We start from the raw sequence: 22,617 nt of genomic DNA, 5'->3' as shown, positions 1-22,617 counted from the left end.
GTTGGACCACAATGATGAAAATGTAAAAAAAAGAAGTCAAACTATGTTCTGAAGCAAACAACATCACTCACAACAACATGGTGGAGGAATCTAGGTACATGTGCTGGCCACTGGATCGACCACATGCGTCTTCACATATGACGGCACTGTGATTTTTTTTTTTGGTGATAAAAAAAAACAATCTCTGAACTGGAAATTGAAGTGGTAATGATAAATCACCACTGGAAAATCCTTTATAGTCTGGGTTTAGATTTAATCATGGTCTGGGTCTGTTCTTTCTTAATCTCATTTTAACACAACCATTCTGTCTTCATTTAGGAGCTCACATGATGTTGCTGTTCTTCGTATTTGCAGACCCAAACATTGGTGTGACCTATTTCTCCCCCTCCCAAACATAAGCAGTAACATGAAATCACAATAAATGTCTGATTTGTAAACACACCTGGCAAATGCTAAATGAAGTGCTGGCTTGAATGCACAAATGAGCCCTTGATATATCTTCCTTTTCTCTGCAATATGTGTTCAGCTTCAAAATGCACATAATGACACATAATGATCAATTACAGGGAGATTTCATATTCGTTTCTTTGAGGTCAGCACTCAGTGACCTTCCAGTATATCTGAAAACACAGACTGGGTTAAAAGCAGGACCCTGAAAGCTTTTTTTTAGAATATTTATTGAGCACTAATAGCTAAACCCAGATGGTTCTCTACAGCACTCAAGTTTTACTCACCATACACTTTCCCAATAACAATGGCTTTGATAGCATTGAAGTCTACATCTGATGACAGGTTGAAGTCCTCCCTCGTAAACTGGTCAATCTGGGGATGCAAAACAGCTTCAGTAAACACTGAGGATTGTCAAGTGGAAAAGGACTTTGGCGCTTTCATGTTTCGAATTATCAGGAGACTGTTCTTCCGTGGCGAGCATTGTTTTTAATTAAACCTGCTCTTCAAAGACATTTAAATGTGGTGTTGTGTAGGCCTGTGCCTCTCGCCACTCTACAGGAGGAGGGGTGCAGGGATGGGAAACACTCGTGTCGGGAATGATTTCCGAGCTGGGCTTACATATTCGAATGCGATTATCATGAAGGCTTAGACTAATTGGTGGGGGTTATCTGCTGAGCACCACTCTGGCTGGGACTTGTTTCAGCTCAGCGGAGCAGATTGCCTATTGACTGCAGTGCCTGCAGAAGCTGTGACTGTAAGGCCAACTGCTCAACGAGCTCTGCACTTCAGATGCTGCAGCTGCAAATGCGCAGGACCGTTCGCTTCCTTCGCAAAAAGCACTGCATTTGTTCCATATTACATGAGCCGCAACATGGTGTCCACTCCTAATTTTGGGTCTTTTTTCCCCACTAATGACTGTAGCCCATCTTACTGCAACGTCTTTCAATTCTCATCATTAGATTTTTTGTCACAGGGTCGTATAAGCCTCGGCTTTACTGGGACAAATGTCAAAAGGCCATTAGCACTGCTGAGTCTGATCTTGAGCTGGTGTAATGCTGGCTACAAGGCCATAGTGTGGTGAGAATGAGCTGCCATACAAAAAGAATAAATCCGATTGGCAGTAAGTCAGTGCTCAAAAACTAACCAGTGATCAACAGGATACACACACACACACACACACACACACACACACACACACACACACACACACACACACACACACACACACACACACACACACACACAGAAAATGTTATGTCCTGGTCAGGGGTATCTTTGCACAGCCTGCATCTGGGGGTCTTGCTTAGTTTGGCAGATCCTAGCTCCTATTGATCTTGTATTCATTATATTGATATTGTATCTTGTGCTGCTATGATTAGTACCTCCATGCTGTCTTTCGATCCAGCCCTTTCCAGCCATTGGTAGTATTTTTCATCCACTTCCTCTATTTGTGGTGGTACATACTGTTCAGAGGTTTATTCTCCCATGATGGTTCCTGCACCTCCTCATTTCTATCCTCCTCAGGTTTCTGCTGACTGAAGTCCTCATTAAGCACTTAATCACTTTGGGCCATCTTTCTGGTGTACTTCCTGGATCCTGGTTGTTTTAGATAGTGGATCTGATGCTCACTAGACCATGGCCCCCTCCTTCTGTTTAGTGTACAGCCTCAAAGTGCTGGAGACTGTACATTAAGTGTCCATGGCGAGGAGTTCCTTGTCTTGGTATCAGTGGCTTCTATCTTTTCCTATGGACAGCTTATTATACCAGTGGGGTATCTGATGACTGGTAGAGCGTAGGAGTTGATAGCCTGGATCTTGTTCTTTCCATTCAGCTCACTTCTCAGGATTTGTCTCAGACTTTGAAGGTATTTTGGTGTAGCTACTTTACTTGTCTCCTCTTCTTGTGGCCTTTCCATTTGTCTGTGGGATTCCAAGGAACTTGTAGCTACCTTCAACATGTTATGTTACCTTCTGGTAGAACATACCACTCAGTTATTGTCCTGTAGCTGGGTGGAACTGCCCCATTCTGGGGTTCCTTCATTCACTTGGGTTCCAGCCATTATCAACTGGTTGATTTGTGCTGTCAGGTGCTCATGGAGTGCAACTCCCTTCTTTAGCCAGTATGTATGGACCATGTCAGGGCCTTTAGCTGTTCACACTTGAGACCCAATTTTGGACGGGTTACTGGATTCTGATCAGGGAACTTTCTGTGGTCAAATCTCAGGTTCAACAACCACTGGCCATTGTTATTGTGTGATACATTCTTCCGTCACATGCTTTCCCAGGATTGCATTTGTGGGTCTGCTCTTATGCTATGACCCTGCCATTTAGAGTACACGTTAGATGGCTTGTAGATCTTGTTCATCTTTTAGTCTTTGCTTGGCAGTCCGCAAGGCATCAAGTATGGCCAGCCTGTTTTACTTCTCATCTACCTTCATATGCTGTTCATCCAAGCATCTGAACTATCACAGTGACACAGGTGTAGATCATCTGGCTGGCCTCATTGACACTCACAGTAGTGATCATCCATAGTGCTGTACTCACATCTTCCAGCCACTCTTGAGGTTCTTCACTTGATCTTGCTACTCTTCTACGACTGTCCTAGGATTCACTGGGTCTTTGTTCCCAATTTTGGGGTGTGGGGATAATGATGAAATCCTCTCTCTGCCCTGTCATCATGGCTCCCCCTTGCTTTAGCATTCATGTTGTACCTTGTTAATCTCAAACTGTGATAGCAGTTGCTGCTTGTAGATGTTGGAATGCTGGGCTGCTTATTGTTTCAGTGTTAGTCTAGATGTAGCGTTTTGAAGCTCCCATAGTTCCCATATCTTCTGCACATACCCTCTCACACTGGGGTTGTTTTTGTAGTGGAATACCAGCAGTCCTCTGTTCTATGTATATATTGTCCATAAGTGTCTTGTGCTTGTTCCAATAACCTACTCTTCATCAGATTGCTCTGGTTCTCCAGCATCTGACAGAGACCTTGCTGACCCCGGTGATGTCTGAGACACTGTGACTCTCTTATTTTTAACTGGTTTAAACTACCATTGTTAGTGAGGAAGGCGAGTAGTGAAAAGGACCATGCCACTGCACATGCCATGGTCGGGATTTGAACCTCCAACCTCTTGAACTGAAGTCAGTGGTGTAATCCTGTATATTTACTGTATATATTTCTAAATACATTGTGTATAGCTTTAAATAAGTTATAGAGATTGATAGTTTATTAAGTGTATCAACTTTGTAGTTCAAAATCCATGAAGGAAAATTAGGAGACCAAGCATGGCTGAACCAGTTTATTTTGTGATGTGTATGTGAATTTATGCAAATCTGAGGGACCATTCCATCAAGTGGTTAGTAGGTGGTTGCACCATTTGACTTGGTAGTGGACAGCAGACAGTGATTCTATGAGACTTCAAACCTAACCGTGTCTCCAACAGTTAAAGTGGAAAGATTATTAAAGGTGACACCTCCTATATAGCTGTAGTGCGTTGAAAATCTAACTTTACTGACTGTCAAACATGTCTTGATACCTGGCAGAAGAGTATGCTATATCTGTCTCACCTGGATATTGAGGATTTCTGCTTGTCTCCTGATGGCTACTCGGTGTAGTTGTCCATTGGCCAGGTTCCTTGTGTTCGATCTGAATACCTCAGCCTCTCTGTTACTCTGTAACTTGTACTTGACATCCAGCTGACCTTCAAGAGCACAGAACACCCCATTTCATCTCAAAGCCTTCCAGTGGTATCTCCGTTGGTAGTAAACACTCATGTACACATCAGGATGGGAACATCAACATGCAACAGCAGGAGTTAGTATTTATGGGACTACAAAGTTGTCATTTAAGAGGATTAATATTTAATCCCCTATCAATAACACATACTAAAACATTCATTTTCATAATTTTAGGGAATTAGCAGCCCGTGTCCTGTTCATCAGCACACCAAAATAAGAAAATAGAGAGAAAAAACATAATGTGCTGAACATCCAGCAGATATGAACATCATCCGCCTCAGGGTTTCATATTTCTTGGCAGGTCTAATACCTCAACATCAAAACTGCAGGTTAATCTCTAAAGCTACAGCTATTGTTAATTAAACAATCAATTACCATCTGCTGAATTTGTCACTCTGAGTAGGGAGGCCTGGTGAACTGCTCCCAGAATGAGACTTCAACATAAACAGCACAGGGCAGACTCTCTCATGTCTGTTGAGTGAGTTGACCCTCGAGAGAGTGCATGTCACTGGGCACATCTAACATGGGTGGGAGTTGCTAGCTGTCAGGACAGAACACTCGGGATCTGCAAACTGTCTAGAACTTTTTCCCTAATTGGACTAACAGGTATTAATACCATGCACTGTCAATTGCCATGTCACCATGGTAACACTAATGCATCGAGCTGCCCATAATGACTGTTTGGTACAATGAGGTTCTGGTGCCTGTATGACTGGAAATGGCTCTAGTTGAAGAAATCTGAGACACAGTAACTTGAGAGAGAGAGAAAGAGAGAGAGAGATAGGGGAAGAAAAGTAGAGTGCTTTGTATAGATCATGTAAAGCCCTAATGATCTTGCCTACCCGATCAAACTTACTAACCCAAAAGGTCACTGCTTTAATCATGCCCCAAACGCAGCTTCTCCATCATTAAATATCACTGGAATATTATTATCAGATGTATGGTATCAGCGATACCACGGAATGGACCACAAATTGCAGCTTTTCTGTTTCTTCCTTTCATGAACTTCAACAGAGCGCAAAGTAATTTTCTCTCCAAGAACTTCACGTCGGCTGCGGCAAGGATGGCGGACAAGCCCGTGCCTTCAGAGACTCTGAGGCTTCTGCTCTAATCCAGACGAGTGCGCTTTAATCCGCATCGAGTGAAATGAGCTGGGCGGGGGGGGGGGGGGGGGGGGGGGGGGGGGGGGGGGGGTGGTGGGTGATGAGGATTAACGAGGTTTCAGACCGTTCCTGTTCAGCACGATGGCGAGGTGCTCTCTGCGGTAGGAGCTGACGTAGAGCAGCAGGGTGGGCGTCTGGCTGGTGCGGAAGTTCAGAGAGATGTTCTCCCCTCTCAGAGTCACGTCCGAGTACATGGGGGAAGACTGAGCGCTGCCGTTCCCGCCCAGCTCGTAGGGCTCCCTGAACATGTAGGTGACCGAGGTGTCTGGCTTGAAATACGCAGAGACCTCTGCAGAAAGAGAAACATACACCACAGCAAATCCTAGTTATTGGGAACGGTGAATGAACAATTACAAAGCTGTTCAATCGAAAGTGGTGACGGCACCTGAATTTGCGAATGCTCGGAGGAAGTGAAAGCAAACGAAGATGGGATAGCAGGATTAAGGCACTCGTGAGCTTAATTATCTCTCATCCATTCATTTCATTAATATCAGTTTTAGGATTTGTTTTTTAAGTGCTTTATAAAAATGGCCTTAAAGACACTCTAGCCGTCGTCTGACAGTGATTCTGTTGTGGTTCGTCTAAGCAACACTTCTGAGGCGGTAGTGACTGAGAAAGCGTCGACGCCTCCACTCACCTTTATGGCAGAACGTTCCAGAGTATGGCGAGGCACTGCAGTCGCAGGCGAAGCCCTTGTGCCTCTCCACACAGCGGCCACCGTTCTGGCACAGCTCCCCGTAGGTGCTGCAGTGGCCCGGGCACCCCGGCCGCACCCCCGGCGTGATGTTGGCCCTCTCCTCCAGATCCAGCGTCTTCCCGTTCAACTTCAGCGTGCGGATGCATCCCAGGAAGCCCTTCTGTCTCGAGGCGGTCCCGCCTAAAGACCCAGTGAAAAGAATAAAGAAAGAAAAAAAGACAGGCACGTTTTCCTCCACTTCCTCTTTCTTTTGTACCCTCCTTTTATTTCCCTAGATGACAACGTGATGGGTGCGCAACCACAGAGCGACTAGATCGCCGCCCCACCCGTTCGCCGGGAGCACGCGGCTGTCTGCGCTTTGTGCGGACGGCGAAAGCCATTTGAAATGACAGCACGATGAAAGCCAAGTTGCAGGCGGAAAAGGCACGTAGAGCGACGTCGGCTTTTGTCAAACGCCCATCTCTCGTCTCTCCTTGGCGCACAGAGTTCTATTCGGGAGAGTTCAGCCCTGGAAGAATGACGATTGTTCTTTGAATCTGGGCGAGCCGATTCTAAACAAACGCGACAAAGCTTCTGTCATTCCTCCAGAATCCCATTCAGCACCTCGTCGTCCTTTGTATGATAATTGCTGGAGGGAAAACATTGCCTTCTGAATGGCCCATTGCAGCGGTATGAATGACAGGCTGTTCAAAAGATATAACATATGCACATCTGCTCCACCTTTACAGTACCCTGTTTTTGATACTAATGAGTGAGTGTATGCACAGTAGATGGGAGCGTTTTCAAGACCTAAAGTCAGATGGCCCTCACACCACACTGAATAAAGGGAAGAGATGGTGGAATCATAGGAGAATCTCTAAACTTCAGATCTGTTTGACCACAATAAAGCGATAACCCAACCCCTCTCAAAGGATTGTAGATCAATCAAGTCCAACAGCCAATTTCAACTGCCTGCAAAAGAGCTGATGCCTTTTGTCAGCATGGCCTATAATCATTATGTTTGTCTTTGGCAGATGGACTTGCTCATGGTGTGTTTTTCCAGTAAGGCTGATCCACACTAGAGGAGAGCAGTACACAAATCCTTTATATTTGTCTTTAGATTAAGGATCATCATCCATGCTTGTTTTCCTAGGGGTTTATTTTTCATAACTACTATCCCCAGAGACTATAATCAGTTAGGGAGATAAAAGCCGGTGGAGAGAGTGGCTGTGCTGTTTTTTGAATGGTTTAAATGAGGTAGCAGGGAAACATGGCTTTGTTATCAGTACCTGTCAAGCGGTGTAACTGTTTCTTTAATTTGGTTTGGGATTACCATATTTTGGCTGCGCATATGTAACACTGTGGGCCATTTTTTGTCTTACTTATAAAGGTGTAGCAAATTGTTAATATGGAAACAGACAAAAGGGAAGATAACAGGAAATACTGTGTCCATTGACATGACATGTGTTTGATTCTGCTCCTCGTACTCATTCTTTCTGTCTAACCGACTGGGGTGAAATTACATCCCAATTAATTTTATATAAACTTTTAGCAAAGCAGATAACCTTTCAGCAGTCATCAATTTTTAATTGCTACACTAATCACCAACATAAATTTTATATATTAACTCCACTATCCAGTGTCACCCTGACAAGGATGGGGTCCCTTTCTGAGTCTTAAGGTTTCTTTCTCAAGTTCTCTAAGCCACTGTTACCCTTGACTTGCTAATCAGGGTTCTAGACCAGGACATTTGCAATGCTTCCTCATGATGGTATCTTGTATAAAACCTGGTCGCCGGGGAAATGATGAAGAGTCCAGCATTTTGTACGTTTGTTTTTGTGTTTCAGCTTCATGGGGTCAAGAAATGACGAGTAGAAACTCCCATCCAAAAAACAAAAAACAAACAGCAAAAAACATCAACATGCCACAGATAACTAAGTTTGTTGCTAGCGGCTAATGCTGTCCATGTTCTCGTGTCTCGGGTGAACACAGAAATATCACTCCTTGGATCAACAAGCAGAAGAAGTCATAAAAGTCCTGCTGTACCCTTGCTGGACATCGTGATACCACTCGTAAGAGCACAACACTTAATAGTGGTAGCACGCTTTTTCAAACTGTGGTACAAGAGAGATGAAAGAGATAGAAGGATCTTTCCTGTCATAACAAAGTTTGTTAATGACAGGTGGGAACCGGAACCAATGGTTCTTCTTAATTTTCAAGACATGAAAGTGTTAATCCTTTGGGAGCCAAATATGTAAAAAAAAAAAAAACTTCAAGCGATTATTCAAAGATGTGGTACTTTGAAATTTAAATATGCAGATAATAAGACTTTGTCCTTTAAAAAAACCCGATAGTTTTCATTTGAAATTGGCTCCTGTAAAGTTCACCTTTTTTCTTAATAAAGTAGCATATCAAGTATCTTTTGAAAACTCAGGTATATTGCACAGAGAGGACACTGATGACCATGACTGTACCTACTTCTATTTGTTACTATAGTAATTGCAGCAAAGAAGCTAAGACATTTTGCTCAGTATGTCAAAGGTTCTAAAAGCAAAATGGGATGAAGAATTAATGTTTAAAAATAGCTGACCCTTTTTACCTTAATGACATATGTCAGACATAATAAAAAGGGAGGCGTTATACTGAAGTTAATCATGTGCGTTAAAGTGTTAACTGTCACTGCCCTAATTTGAATATAATTTGCATAACCATACATCTATTTTAAATCTGTGTAAGCGAGAGAAACTGGTGGCCACTTACTTTAGCTCTTACATTTTATTATACATTTACATAGAAAGGTTATTTCTTTCTAGGCCCTGCTTAATGCAGTATTTTAGCAGAGACTGGCTTCTGTGCTAAAAGGTCTTCTGAGACTGCCACCAACCTTCTACTTAAATAAAAAAAAATTACAATCTTTAATCATAAGTGTTCATTTTGGGCTCTATAAGTCCTACTGTAAAGCCATCGTCCAACACACCCAGTCTTGTATTCTCATTGTCAGACTACAGTAGTGTCTTGTGTTTAGCCGGTCTGACTGGACGTGGATGATGTACGGCAGGAGTCAGAGACCCCTGTTCCCTTACCTACGAACAGTTGGCTGTTGAGCTGCAGGTGGATATGGCCATCGACTGGGGCTTTCTGGCGTGCGGCAGGGAAGTGGTCCACGCGGAGCGATGCCTCCTTCACGTTCCGCTCCGCACGCACGTGGTGCCAGAGCTCATCGTTGAGGGCTGTGGGCGTCTCCACCCGCACCTCCAAGGGCCCGTTCCCAACGTCGAACGAGAATACAATCTCGGTCGGCGCTGGTAAAAGAGGCGGGGTCTTCATTAGAGTGGGTAGCATGAGCCTTACTGAAAATCTCACATAGTGAAGTGTATTATAAGTGCATTATAACAGAGATTTTTTTTTATAGAATACATGTATAAAGTATGGGTCATTATAAATGAGGGGTATGTGTGGGTGGGTAATTGCTCTGCTTTGTTAGAATAATAAGATGTGATTATCAAAAACATGACAAATACAGTCAAAGGAGAAATGGAATCAGGGTATTTTTACTTCTTGAGTGACAAGAGCTGTGTAGCGACTTGAAAGTAACACTGGGAAGAGGAGATTTAGCAGCAGGTCCGAGAACAGAAAGCGTAAAGTCTTTAATCTCTGCGTGTTTTTTAATCTGTCTCTTGATGTGAACCCCCTGACACTCAAGATTTACAGTGAGAGATGAAAGAAACTTCACACTTTTTATAGCCAACAGACTGAGATCTGCAGCACAATTTCCCAAACAGAACGAAGCATTTAGAACCGCATTACCTTGGGTTCTCCTCTAAAGTTGGCTTTGGGCTCAGTGTCTTGTATAGAAATAATCAACATCATCCTCATTAACAAAAATCTGCCATTCGACAAGAAATGTAATTCTTCTTCTTTTGTTTGTAATAGTCATCCATAGGAGAGGCTTTCCTGCATCTTTGAATAATTCATAATCCTTTTTCCTCTAGAATGCATTTCTGAAGCAACTAGTTTTTCATTCTGCACATATGTTCGGCAGTCTTCCCAGGTTCCAGATCATCTTGATGTCCAATCTGCAAGACACGCTTGGTTTTTAATGCTTCTTAATGAGGGGGGTCCTTGCCCACGCTGAGAAGGTCTGCCTTCTGTCTGCGGCAACCCTGACAGCATGGGCAGCTGTGAGGAAAACGCTGATCGCGTGTTACTGCCTCCTTGTTATTCACGGCATGCGGCACGGCCATACCTGGGCCCCAAACGGCACGGCCTCGTCGCAGCGACTCGAACGGAGAAGCGAATATGCGCAGTGGAGACGTCCGGATTATCCAATTAACGATTGCTGCGGCCACTGCATTTTCACTGCGCGGGCGCTTGGTGAAAATGTGTCGCGGAGAGTCGGTGACCCCACTGCCGATTACAGCGCAGGCAGTGACCGCGCAGACAGCGACAGGCGCACGCAGCGCTGACGGATCTCGTGTTCTGGTGCGGACTGTTTCAGGTTAGTGTCTTGCGCGGTCATCCTCCCCAGACTCCTGACTCAGTGAGAACATAATGAGAGGTTAATTGAGCTCTCTCAGGCAAAGGATTTGTCATTATAGAAGAATGAGTGGCCGGGCCCTGTTAAGGTCTTCCCCTGTGCTCCACTCATCCATCACATGGGCCTGTTGTGCGCAAAGAATTTAATCTTTGTTCACATGCGAACAAACACTAACACGTGATCTCGGCGGCATGCGTAGATTTTTGTGGAGGTAATGACAAGCATAGCAGGTGAGTTGCTATGAGACTGTGGGGGTCAAAATGAGCCAGAGGAAGAACTGAAGTTATTTACGCTGACGTGGATTTGGTCACAGCAGAGAAGAGAACCTCCAGCCCACGGTGCATATCAGGCGCAGCTATGCAACAGTTTCTCTTTAGGGGGCCATCTCAGAATGATATATTCACATGGTGGATTCTCGAGACTCTTTGTCCTTTTGTAATAAGAGACGCGCTTTTGTAAACAGGACAGCCATATAAAAAGCAGAAATGTATGGAAGAAAGCAGGCGAACAACACACACACACACACACACACACACACACACACACATTTCCTATTGGACTCAAAAGCACACACAACTGTATATGCTTTTTAATGCCCTACTTTTGTGAGACAACTTCATACTAAAAGCACTTTGATTCGCTCTCAGCTTGCCTTTATGTATGAACACCGAAAAAGTACTGTATCCCCTTCAGGATAAAGTTTACCTCAGGGAAGAAGAATCCTTCCATATATAAGGGGAGCTGGAGGGGTGTGGGGGAGGGGCAGTAGGGCATACTCACAGCTCAATTCGATTCGAATGAAGTCTTTAATTCCAAGGTTCTCCAGGAACACACCAGAGGAGGAGCTGGTCTTGAAGAGGAAGGAGATATCAGCACTGAGCTCCCCATGGAATGTGGGGAAATGGAGGTAAGATGTCTCCTTGTTGAAGTAGGCTGCGTTCCAAAAGTCCTCTGATGGGAGAAGGCATTTAGGGCACAGTTTACTGCATGCTCCAAAACCCTCAGCTACTGTTTGTATTGTGGTCACTCCTAATGAGTGGTGATGACAGTGTGAACAAAGTGAACGTGTTGACAATCTATCTGACTGCATGACTGGCTGTGGCTCTTACTTACTGTCACCATAGCACTGTAGGGGACCCACTCTGTACGCTGCCTCTGAGCCCGGCCTGTTGATATCGCCCACAGCTAAAAGTCTGACTGGCAAATGATCCTTATGAGAGAGGACACCCGAGTCATCCGCCCTGTTCCGTATGAAACCAGAACACGCGCACACAGTTAGGTGTGAATGACATGAACTTAACCGAGCTCAGAAATTCTGATGTGTCATCATACATCATAATTCTCTAACAAAGCAGAGAATTAATTCTGACAGTGGATTGCAAAGCCCCAAACCGGAACAGCTCAGAAAATGTTGGAGCACTACAGACACCCCAGAGCTGGCTCTAAGCATAGTGAGCATCTTTAGTGGGGTACAGCGGTTACAGGCGGGTACAGGCGGGTTTTGGTACCAGTCATCCAAGTCACTGTCACAGTTGCAGAATCGCTCCGGCTCCGTGCACTCATCCTGTAGTCCACAGGCACATTGCTGGCTTCCTGGAAGTGCCCCTCCCCAGTAGGTGTGGGCCTCCCCCAAACGGCCCGCCCACCAGGTGAACGGTGCCCCGTCTGTGACAGCAAACGGTACCCATAATGCAACAGAACAGGCTGCTTAAAATGGCACCGCTGGAATGTAGTGAAACCCCAAGCGGCTTTTTCAATTAATCACATGCAGACAAAAAATATCATTATGACATGCTTAGACATGGCCATGTAAGCCATGATCTGGGAACTGGGAACCATCGAGTATAGTGGTTGGACCGATGCACTGGGACCCGTTTGCCGACATGCGGGCATAAGTGTACGCAAAGTTTAAACAAAACTAACATGAACAGGGAGCCTCAATTAAAAGCTCTAATCATTGAGTAGAAGTCTTGCTTTCTAAAACACCGGGAGAGAGATTGGCATTGATCTGACCCTTTCATCACTCCTCCACTCGCTTCCATCCGTCTAAAGCCTGCAAGTCTGGGATTCAGGAGGACTACACAGTCACCTCCATTACTCTTCATTTGGCATTTGGAACATTATTTATTTATGTCTGACATCGTCTTTCTTCTCAGCTCATCAGCGTCTTCGGTAATGAGACAACTAATGGACAGCAATTTACGGCAGGCCCGTAGTGCTTGGGCCTCTTCTGTTTGTTTTCAGGGCAACGACAACTATTATCGAGTTAGCCAACCTCTAATAGGCCACGACTGTTGCCGCCCATTATTAAACCCACACAAAATAAACAAATGATAAACAGACTCCAGAGATACAGTGAAAAGGTAAATGAATAATCCACCTTTAAATGAACACATCCGTGCTTAATGCACTGGGAGGCAAAAAAAAACAAACAAACAAAAAGCGGCTAAATCCGACGACGAAACCAAACGGACTGTGATAATCAATTTTTTGCTGTCGGTTTTAAGCTCGGTGAGAGCGGCAGGCTCTCTGTAGCTCGAGCAGGGCCTTTTTTTTCTTTAATAAGCCTGACCTTTTTTAGGGAGAGGAGGGGATCGATACTCTCAATAAAAAGGGCTTACCTGGTGTGTTTAGGAGGCGTGACTTTTTGCAGAGGTAGGAGAGTTCCTGCTCACAGTACTCCGCCTGGGTAATTAGAGCCCCGAGCTGGTCAGTGTCGGCGGAATAGTTAAAGTAGGCTAAATGCTGACTTATCCCCGAGGATGCTCTTAATTTGGTGAGCTCCGTGTTATTGTGTTGGATCACCATCCACGCTTTATCTGTGGGGAGAGCATTGCCGGAGAGGCAGAGGGGAGTCATTAGATGCAATTATGCAAATGATAACGAGGCCAGAACGAGGTGGGGGAAATGAGATGTTTCCAATAAAAGCGTCACCCTCTGAGCACTGGGGCCCAGGATGCCATGGCTTGACCTTTATTTTGACAAGTTACGGACAGCGACATCATTTCCTAGATTACAGTACTCTTCCACTGCATCACAAAGGCAACATAAACACTGTAAAGCTAAGCTGAATGCCTTCCCAGCCACTGATACCTAAATCAACACTAACTTCTTGTTAAGATGTGGATTACTCAAGTTCAGATGGATGGTGTGTCGAGCCACATTTACCTGACATGTTGCAGTAGACTGGCTGGGGCTTGATGGGACCACTGCCATCTACGTCTATGTGGTAGAACCCCGAGGTGTTGCCCTGGTGCTTGTAGGCTTCACACGATGGTTCGTAGATGGCTGCCAAAGATGAAAATCCCAGTCACCCCCAGTCCCGTGACAGATGAACGCCATGGAGACAGCTGCATAGTGTCCTCTCCGTCTAAGCATCTAACAGTTGACACCTCATAATGAAAATGTATTTTGGAGCAGAGATAATGAAGTGTGACAGTTCTCATTAGACACTTCATGTGCAAGTCTACTTTTTTGGAGAGCAAACAGCTCAATACGCGTCAACTTCAAAACAGCATGAATTTGAATGGGGTGAAAGGGAAGGGGGGGGGGGGGGCGGCGCCTGAGGTAGCACAGCAATTTATTTTTCATGCCTGCTACATGCAGGAAAACGTGAGCGCCGAACCCGCACGAACAGCTGAGCCGCACTTCAAACGCAACTTCTACGCTCGTGCCTGAGCATACCAGATTACCTGGGTGAGGGGCAGGGAAGAGCTCAGGCCTGCGGATGGGGATCCACTGCTGACACGCCATGTTTCGCAATCTGTTCGGTGTTTGGCTACGCTGCGGAATTTAAAGCTGACTTTTACTCTTGTATCTAAGTTATACTGCCATTTCTTATTTAAGCGCCGAGATGCGCTGTCGAGTTGCCTCTGTCTGCGCAGGTTCAGGCTCTCTGGCACACCTGACCCAACTCATTAAAGCTTCGGTAATGAGCTGACAAGCTGGGTCAGATGTGCTGGTGCAGGGGAGACTTTAAACTGTGTGGCACACTAGGGTCCCTGTTGAAAATCCCTGGCATTTTTACACAGAGCAGTGTGAGTTGTCTTGTGTTGTTGTGCTAGCTTCTGAAGGGAATGATCTACTCTGGAGTTTTCTGGTTGTCTCAACATAGGGCTGGTTAATCCAGGCGTGAGCCTGCCAATGGAATATTCTAGAAGTTGATTTGCATGCTGTAACCCCGTCCGCTCCTGTCACAACACATGGCCACAATGAAGCATCTCAATACATCTAGCCTGCTGAATTACCCTTGTACGTTTTAATACTGTGAGGACTGAGGAAAATGAAAATGCCTTATTAACATCCATCTAACTCAGACTGGAGCGTAATTATGTTAATTATGATTAAGCCACGTGCAACAACAGAAAAAAACTCTTAAATAAGATATATGATTATTATATAAAAACAGTTTTTTCATACATGACTCACAATCATATACACAAGACTGTGCTCTCTCACTCTTCTTGAAAGGTTTGAACTTTTCCTCAGATTTGCTGTTAACCAAATCATTATGAGAGTGAGCTTAAGGTTGTAAAGGTCATTACTCCATACCACTAGATGGCGATGCTTTGTCACATGTTCAAGTCATGCGGACATTGTGAATACCACAAGTACCTCGCCTGTGCCCTAGCTCAGCACTTGCAATTTTCTGGCAGAGGTCACAGCAGTGTTGTTACAGTTGGTCGATAATGAAAGCCAGAAAAGCCACTCCCCTGGAAAAAGGCATCGCCCCCGTGTGATGTCCCCCAGGAAGTAGCACAGGAAGCTGTGGTGCAGGCGATGGAAGAGTGCACATCGGCAATAAAAAGACGAATGTCAAGGCTCTCGGCTTGCAATGAAATGGCTTTTAATCGAGGTAAACAACCCCACACACATTGATGGAGGTCTGTGAACCACAACAAACGGGCCGTCTGCCATTGTGTATCCTCAAAAAACAAACGACAAAAAAATAAGCAAAAAAGATTTTTGTTCCATGTCTATCTGTGCATTTCAAACAGTATAGATTAACCTTACCAAGATTTCTCTGAGATTAAATTATGCTTCATATCTCTGTAAGAGCAAGGTGTTTTGTTTTCTCATAATCTTTATGGCCGTTATTCATCCACTTTAAAAGCGCCAATATCTGATGGTCATGAAGGTTCTAAAATGCAGCTGACTGGTACTGTACAAACTCCGCTGGAAGCCAGTTAGGACATTCTGGGGGGCATTTCCCAACATGCATGGTTTTGTAGTTACTTTCTGACTGCATATAAAATCTCCACCTGTTCAAGGCATCTTGCAAATTGCACCACTAAAGCACATTTAGCATCGACAGATAAAACCGCTAGGACACAATCAGCGATGTCTTTTGTGATTTCATTCAAGCATGTCCCATTTAGCTGACCTGCAATACTGTAATTTGGGGCAGGACCTTATTACTGAGCACCATTAATAATGGAAAGGGAAATGTAATTATCAAGACGTATAGAATGCAAGAACTCAGGAAGAGGACTAATTAAAATCTGCTATTAATATCAGGCTAAAGTGCGATGCAGACCAGCATTTTTTTGCTGTTGGCAGAAAAAAATGTATGAGCAGGGAACTGTTCAGAGAACGTTTACATTGCATAGACTTGACACTCAGTTTGACTTAGTGTTTGCTCTATAAACACCAATTATAATAAAGTTAGTGATCGGGGCATTTAGTCTGTTATTAGAAAGTCACAGTTTTTGATAATTTGGCTGTTATATTTAGCATGTCTTGCCTTAAGGGCACATAATTAAGCCTGTAGGATTCTTTGGTCAATGTTTCATGGACGAATGAGAAAGATAAATATAAAAGAAATATGTAAAAATATATATTTTTGTTTTTAAAATATATAAAATATATATTTTTACACGATCATCATCATCATATCATCATGATTATCAAATCATTATATATATATATATATATATATATATATATATATATATATATATATATATATATATATATATATATAATTTTTTTTTTTTGTGTAGCACCTTGGCAGCAGCCAATCACACACAGCGTACTCTCGACCGGACAGCATGGAGGACTGCTTCAGGTACAAGGGAGGGCATGGAAGACAGGAAAGAGTACCGGGCATACACACACACACACACACACACACACACACACACACACACACACACACACACACACACACACACACGAGTATACACACGCACACACATGCGCACGCAAGCACATACATGCACACACAATTTAGAATAGTCAATTCAGTTAACATCAATGTGTTTTTTGGACAATGGTAGGACATTCATACAGATGCAGGGAGAACATGGAAACGGCGCCCAGAGAGGGACCAGAGACCTAGTTCTGGGAGATAAACATGCTAACCACCAAGCCACTGTGTTGCCCATTTATGTTTATTTGCACAGTTACTTATGTGCCACGAACGGCAAGGAGATATAAACAGCACTCTGACTCTCATGTGGCCCAATATAGTGATGCACATAAGGAACGTCCTGTACTTTAACCTCATAGATACACATTCAATTCAACGATCCAAATCACACAACCAAATGAAAAAGTATCAATATACATTCAGCAGTTAACTTATAAGCTATGTAGCCCTAGCATGATTGGAAACATGTATATGTGATCAGCACTCCAGTGATGGGGAATTGTATAGCAAATTGGAGCTATGATTTGTATTCATAAGGGTGTGTGTCTGCACAATAAACCCACCCCCCACACCCCAATAGTGCCCGCAGTTGCCCATGTGCAAGTGTGACCTGGATACGATGTAGTGTGGCTATAGGATTTGACTGGCCAGCACCCAGTTCCTTTCCTCCAGTGTATACCCCTCCCAGTCAACCAGATACAACCAGACTTACTTGCCTAGAGTCCAACAATGCACACAAAAGTGTAATGTAGAGTCAGGGGGACTCAGAGACAACAGGCTTGAGCATCAAGACATGGAAGGTAGGAGAGACACAGCTACTCCCACAAGTTGAAAAGATACACATACTTGTTATTGAATAGTGTAGAGCCCAACACAGGGGTCCATTGATGCTTCGTGGGTTTCTTTTCTATTCTCTGCTGTTGATCAGGCTTTTTGTTTGAACAAGATGACAGCAGATCGGTACCAATGATATGTTTCCTCCAAGACTCACTGGCTTCTTTTGAATCACAATTGGATGGATGGCAAACCTGAATTTATGACACCACATCTGAATGGGAGAGGATTGAATCGAAGGGGTATGGAAGAGAGGGGGCCCGTGTGTTATCTGTTAGCTCTATCGCAAGTCCAGCACCATGTGAGGAGAGGAGAGGGGTAACTGAGGTGGCTTTCACTGGGCAAAACACATCTGCCAGGTCTCACTGTGGTGCCGGAACTTGTTGACTAGGGTTTGGGAGAGGTGTACCAGTGGACAATCAATGATAACAAGAGGAAATGTGCATGAAACAATGGTGACCATTTGATGATGATGTGTTTTGTCCAGGGTATGAGTGTGCTGGCTTAACCAAGACAACCCTAAGGTGATGGGATGAACCAGGGAGTCGATTAAGTAAAATGAAAGCTATGTTGTGCACTGGTTTGCAAGAGAATCTGTGGTGTGCAGGATGTGATATGCCCCTGCACCCAGGGTCCCCATTCAGTGCTTACATAGCCTTTATAAGAGAAACGAGTTCAGCCTGCATGTGCAGACCCTAGACCTGCCGTAGGTCCATGAAACAAGCCATTGCCCCACAGTCTACTGGTGCAGAAACACACGTACCACTGTAATAACATTCACCACCAGGGTAAAGGAATGGCATGCGAATGGAATGCCAGACGCCTACTGGGTCTGTGTGCTGCGGAAAGACCTGCATTTCAGATCTGATCCTCCACAAAGCAAGCACAGGTAGCACTGCATACTCTCCTCCTGTTCTTCTGGGGTGAGATGTGTGCCATCTAACTGCCGAGGTTCAGAAGGGTGAGAGGGCCTCGTGTACTGGTGCTGGAGGTGTTCATGGATGGGCAGGGGTGTGAAAAGAAAGGCACTTCTTTTCAAAGAGCCAGTCAAACCTAATCAAACACACCCAGTCTATCACCTAGTCCAGGGAATCCTCCTCCTCATGGCAGCTCAGCTCAGCAAGGATTTCCTCCTGCAACACATCCATGAAAATGGTGATGAATTCCTCTTCATTCCAACAAGTAACTGCTACCATCGTTTAGAAAACCAAAGCATAGTCCACTGCTGAGTGAGCACCTTGCTTGAGGCGTAATAGATTTCTCCCACAGGCTCTGCCTTCTTCGGGTGGTGAAACATAACCTTTAGTTGGTTTATGAATTCGGGGTACTGCTGTCTCACTGGGTAGTCGGTGGTGACCAGTGTGGTGCCCCAGGCCTGAGCTCTCCCCATGAGATGAAGGCCACCTCGGCACGATGAGCAATTGCCTTCTGGTACCCAAAGAACTGTTCACACTGCACCACAGATCCCTCACAGTCCTCCAGATCACAGTTGTAAACCTCTGGAATCATCATGGCTGTAGTAGGACAGAGTCCCTCAGGCCACTGATGGAGCAGGCTGACTGGGTGCTGGAGCACCGCTGGTGGACGGGGTCTCTGTGCAATCGGCGAGCTGATCCAGGCTGACACAGATCTGCTGAGTCACTGTTGACACAGCTATTGTTGGTGTCCCTTGTAGACTCAACACCTCGGTTGGATAAGGGCTGCACCCTCGTGATGGGTCTTCATGTGCTTTGGTATCTTGCGAGCAAGGCACAAGCAGTCGAGCAAGGATGGATGTATTACCAGAATCCAAAACACGAATATGAAAAGAAAGCCAAGGGGCACGTAGACGCCTGAAATGATAAAGAGTTCACGTGGAGAACAGTTTCAGATAGCCTGGAAGCAGGCGTTGTATTACTCGGGCTAATGTGAAGCACTGGTGGTAAAGTCCTGTGAGTTCATGTAGCTGTAGCATGATTGATCAGTACTCTGGTAAGAGAGAATGGTGAGGTATGCGGTGTAAAGGAGAGGTGGGTCACAAACTGGAGCTGTGATTGGTGCTAGCGAGACTGTGTGAGAGCACACTGCCTCTTGTCTGACTGGGTGCCGGTTGGGATGTGACATTATACCTAATAGGCAGCCAGACCTTTTACAGCAGAATGCCCATAGTTGATGGTAAATCAGGCGCTGTGCATAGCGGTGCTGCATTTCAGTGCTCTGCCATGAACGAACGACCTGTTCAGCCAATGAAATCTTGCCTTTATGTTTTGTGCAAATCTGAATATAAAGCTAAAGGATGCGTATGGGAAGGAGCTGGAAATTTAAAGCCATCAAATACATAAACCCGTGTTCTCCCTTTGAGCTGCGCAAGCACTCAACCTCTGCTCAAGCGTCACACCTTGATGTCTGTGGGATTATAACATTCCGAGGAGAGCTCAGGGCCTTAGCATACGTACTCGGTCAGCTCTGTGTTTGGTGCAGCCCTGACTAAGCAGTGTCTCTTGGACAAGGGAGGGCGTGCACCAGTTATAGGGCCCACTCAGTTTATGCATTGCCTGTGTTTAAATGGCTGCATAAACATTTACATCTAAACGTACAGTATATTCAAAGTGCTTTGCCCTGAGTTCAAACGAGGTCACTCACAAACTAAGCCAATAAAGGCTAAAATGTATTTCATGGATTATAACACTCTTGGTCAGCTGCTCCCTGAATATAGCAAAGATGTCAGAAATGTGTGGATTACAACTTCCAACTGACTTTTATTAGAACTATAGTACCTAATAAAGTGCCTACTGAGTGTAGCATATCTACTAATATTAAGGTCGATGTTGCTGCACTTTACATTCCATTGACTTTGTGTCCCTTTGTCATACGTTCTCTTCCTCAAAAAACTTCAATAACATTCCTTTTATTAGCTGCACTTTTCTTAAAAATCTAATTACAGAGGGCACATGATAAAGTCTTTTTCTATTGTCTTCTCACTTTTAAGCAACTCAAGTATGAAAGTGTTAAATACTGGAGAGATTTGGTTTGAGTGACATGTGCTTAATTTCACCCCAGACTTGTTTCGTGCAATTTATGACTCCAGCTCAGAGAAAAAAGGCTTTTCACATCATTAGAGACCCTGTCATAATCCATATCAACGGCATGGCTCCCTCAGCTGGCCCTGCCCCTTCCACTGGATCACCGATAAGCATTTGACCTTGGGTCTGGCTTTTTTTCTTCTGTTTTTTTTTTAAGTTGTTGTTTGGGGACTGATTTATTGAAGGCACAGAAAAAAAAACCTCGCCCCTCCCCACCACCACCACCACCACCACACATTCTCTCACCACTCCTTTAAAGTTCTGTCCTTGACTTCATGCCTGGAGTAAATGCATATTTTATATTTTTGACAAAATGCATGATTTAGTGGTGGCGGTAATGGTGCCTGGGTGTGCAGGTGTGTGTGCGTGCGTGCGTGCGTGTGTCTCAGGGTGCAGGGGGATTTGGACGCATCCGCCTTACAGCTGTGGCAGGTCGCTCCAGTGTATCCAGTGACGGAGCAGTTGCAGTGGAACGTGTTCCAGGACTGCGTGCATCTCCCGCCATGTTCACAGTGACTTGGAGAGCACCTGGTATGGAGGAGACAAAGAAAAGCCTGTTCACTTCCAAATCCATTCATATGCTGAGCGAAGCAACCCCTCTGAAGCCCCGTCTGAAGAAGAAAATGTGAACCCTCCTTTGTTAGTGATGCAAATGCACACTCTGTAACAAAGGAACACAGTGTTCGCAGATCACCACACGTGTTGCTACGTCTCGCCCTATCCACAAACTTAGGAGACTATTTTTTTCAACCTCAGAATAAAGACCTGACGAGATAAATGTGAATAATAGGGTCCTCTCACCGAAGCATTTGACACCCGCCCACCTCGAATTATACCGTATGTAAAACTCTTTGAGAAGACTAGAACTTTCAGTGCACTCAGAAGGTGACAACCTCTACATGAGTGTGATTATCTCCACCCATCCCATCAGCCACTTCTTTGCTAAACCCATTTAAGGTGTTTACCGGATATCATAATGCCCCGCGATGGCAAAGTATTCCACTCTGGACACAATCAGTGCTTTCTCCTTTTCCAGCCTCTTTTGATCCTAATCCAATGACTGCATCTCACCCTGAAGCAGATATCTTTTACCAGACTTCCATTTGTGGTCACAGTGACGGTGAATAGGTTTCTGTCAACACACACACACACACACACAACACACACACACACACACCACACACACACACACACACACACACACCTTTTATCTGATATCTGAAATCTCAGATGACCACTGGTGACTCTGGGATGCCAGGACAAGCTGTCTCAGGCTACTTACTGTAGGCTGAACAGTGGCAATCAGGTGTCTGATTTTCAACATCTCAGCTTAAAATAGCAGGGGAGATCTGAACATATGCATTTTTTGACACACACACACACACACACACACACACACACACACACACACACACACACACACACACACACACACACACACTCACACACACACACACACACACACACACACACACACACACACACACGGGGACATGGCTGAGCACCCCTGAGCCGAATCACACCGGTTGGCACAAAGAGAAGCCTATCTTCTCCGCTGCAGCACAGCAGCCCAGCGCTGAAGCGTCAGCCACTGTCTTCTGTTTCCCAGTAATCTGCCTCCACGGGTAACGAGCGAAGCTTCAGTGAGGATGAGTCACACACACACACACACACACACACACACACACACACACACACACACACACACACACACACACACACACACACACACACACACACACACACACAAGCAGGCACGCGCGCAGTCACCTACTTACTACAGAACTTGCTGGCCTTATGCCGTAAACTAATGCAACTCAGACTAAGGCACAAACTGCTGGACGATACCAGTCTCGCTGCCTGGGGTAATTTGTAGTGACATACGTTGCACAAATGACTATGAGGATGTTGGAGCACCTTTTGCTGCTAATGGTTGAGAAACAGAAGGCAATAAAAGCTGAGACTAATACAAGATGAAGGAGCAACAACATCTACACTCAAAAAAAAAAAAAA

General features: G+C 44.8%; 1 protein-coding gene across 1 annotated transcript in view; it reads right to left on the bottom strand.

Moving 5' to 3' along the window:
* Positions 1-22,617, bottom strand: part of cntnap3 (contactin associated protein family member 3) — a 79,213-nt gene that overhangs the window by 7,770 nt on the left and 48,826 nt on the right. The window contains 11 exon segments of the mRNA XM_077020623.1: positions 735-822; positions 4,011-4,144; positions 5,409-5,633; positions 5,982-6,221; positions 9,104-9,322; positions 11,338-11,508; positions 11,671-11,798; positions 12,066-12,222; positions 13,179-13,376; positions 13,726-13,845; positions 21,026-21,132. Coding sequence (XP_076876738.1) covers positions 735-822; positions 4,011-4,144; positions 5,409-5,633; positions 5,982-6,221; positions 9,104-9,322; positions 11,338-11,508; positions 11,671-11,798; positions 12,066-12,222; positions 13,179-13,376; positions 13,726-13,845; positions 21,026-21,132 — 1,787 coding nt within the window.

The sequence above is a fragment of the Brachyhypopomus gauderio genome, chromosome 10, assembly GCF_052324685.1.
Source record: "Brachyhypopomus gauderio isolate BG-103 chromosome 10, BGAUD_0.2, whole genome shotgun sequence".
Classification (NCBI taxonomy): Eukaryota; Metazoa; Chordata; class Actinopteri; order Gymnotiformes; family Hypopomidae; genus Brachyhypopomus; species Brachyhypopomus gauderio.
Note: the sequence above shows the minus strand (reverse complement) of the source record. Positions and strands in the feature narration are given on the sequence as shown.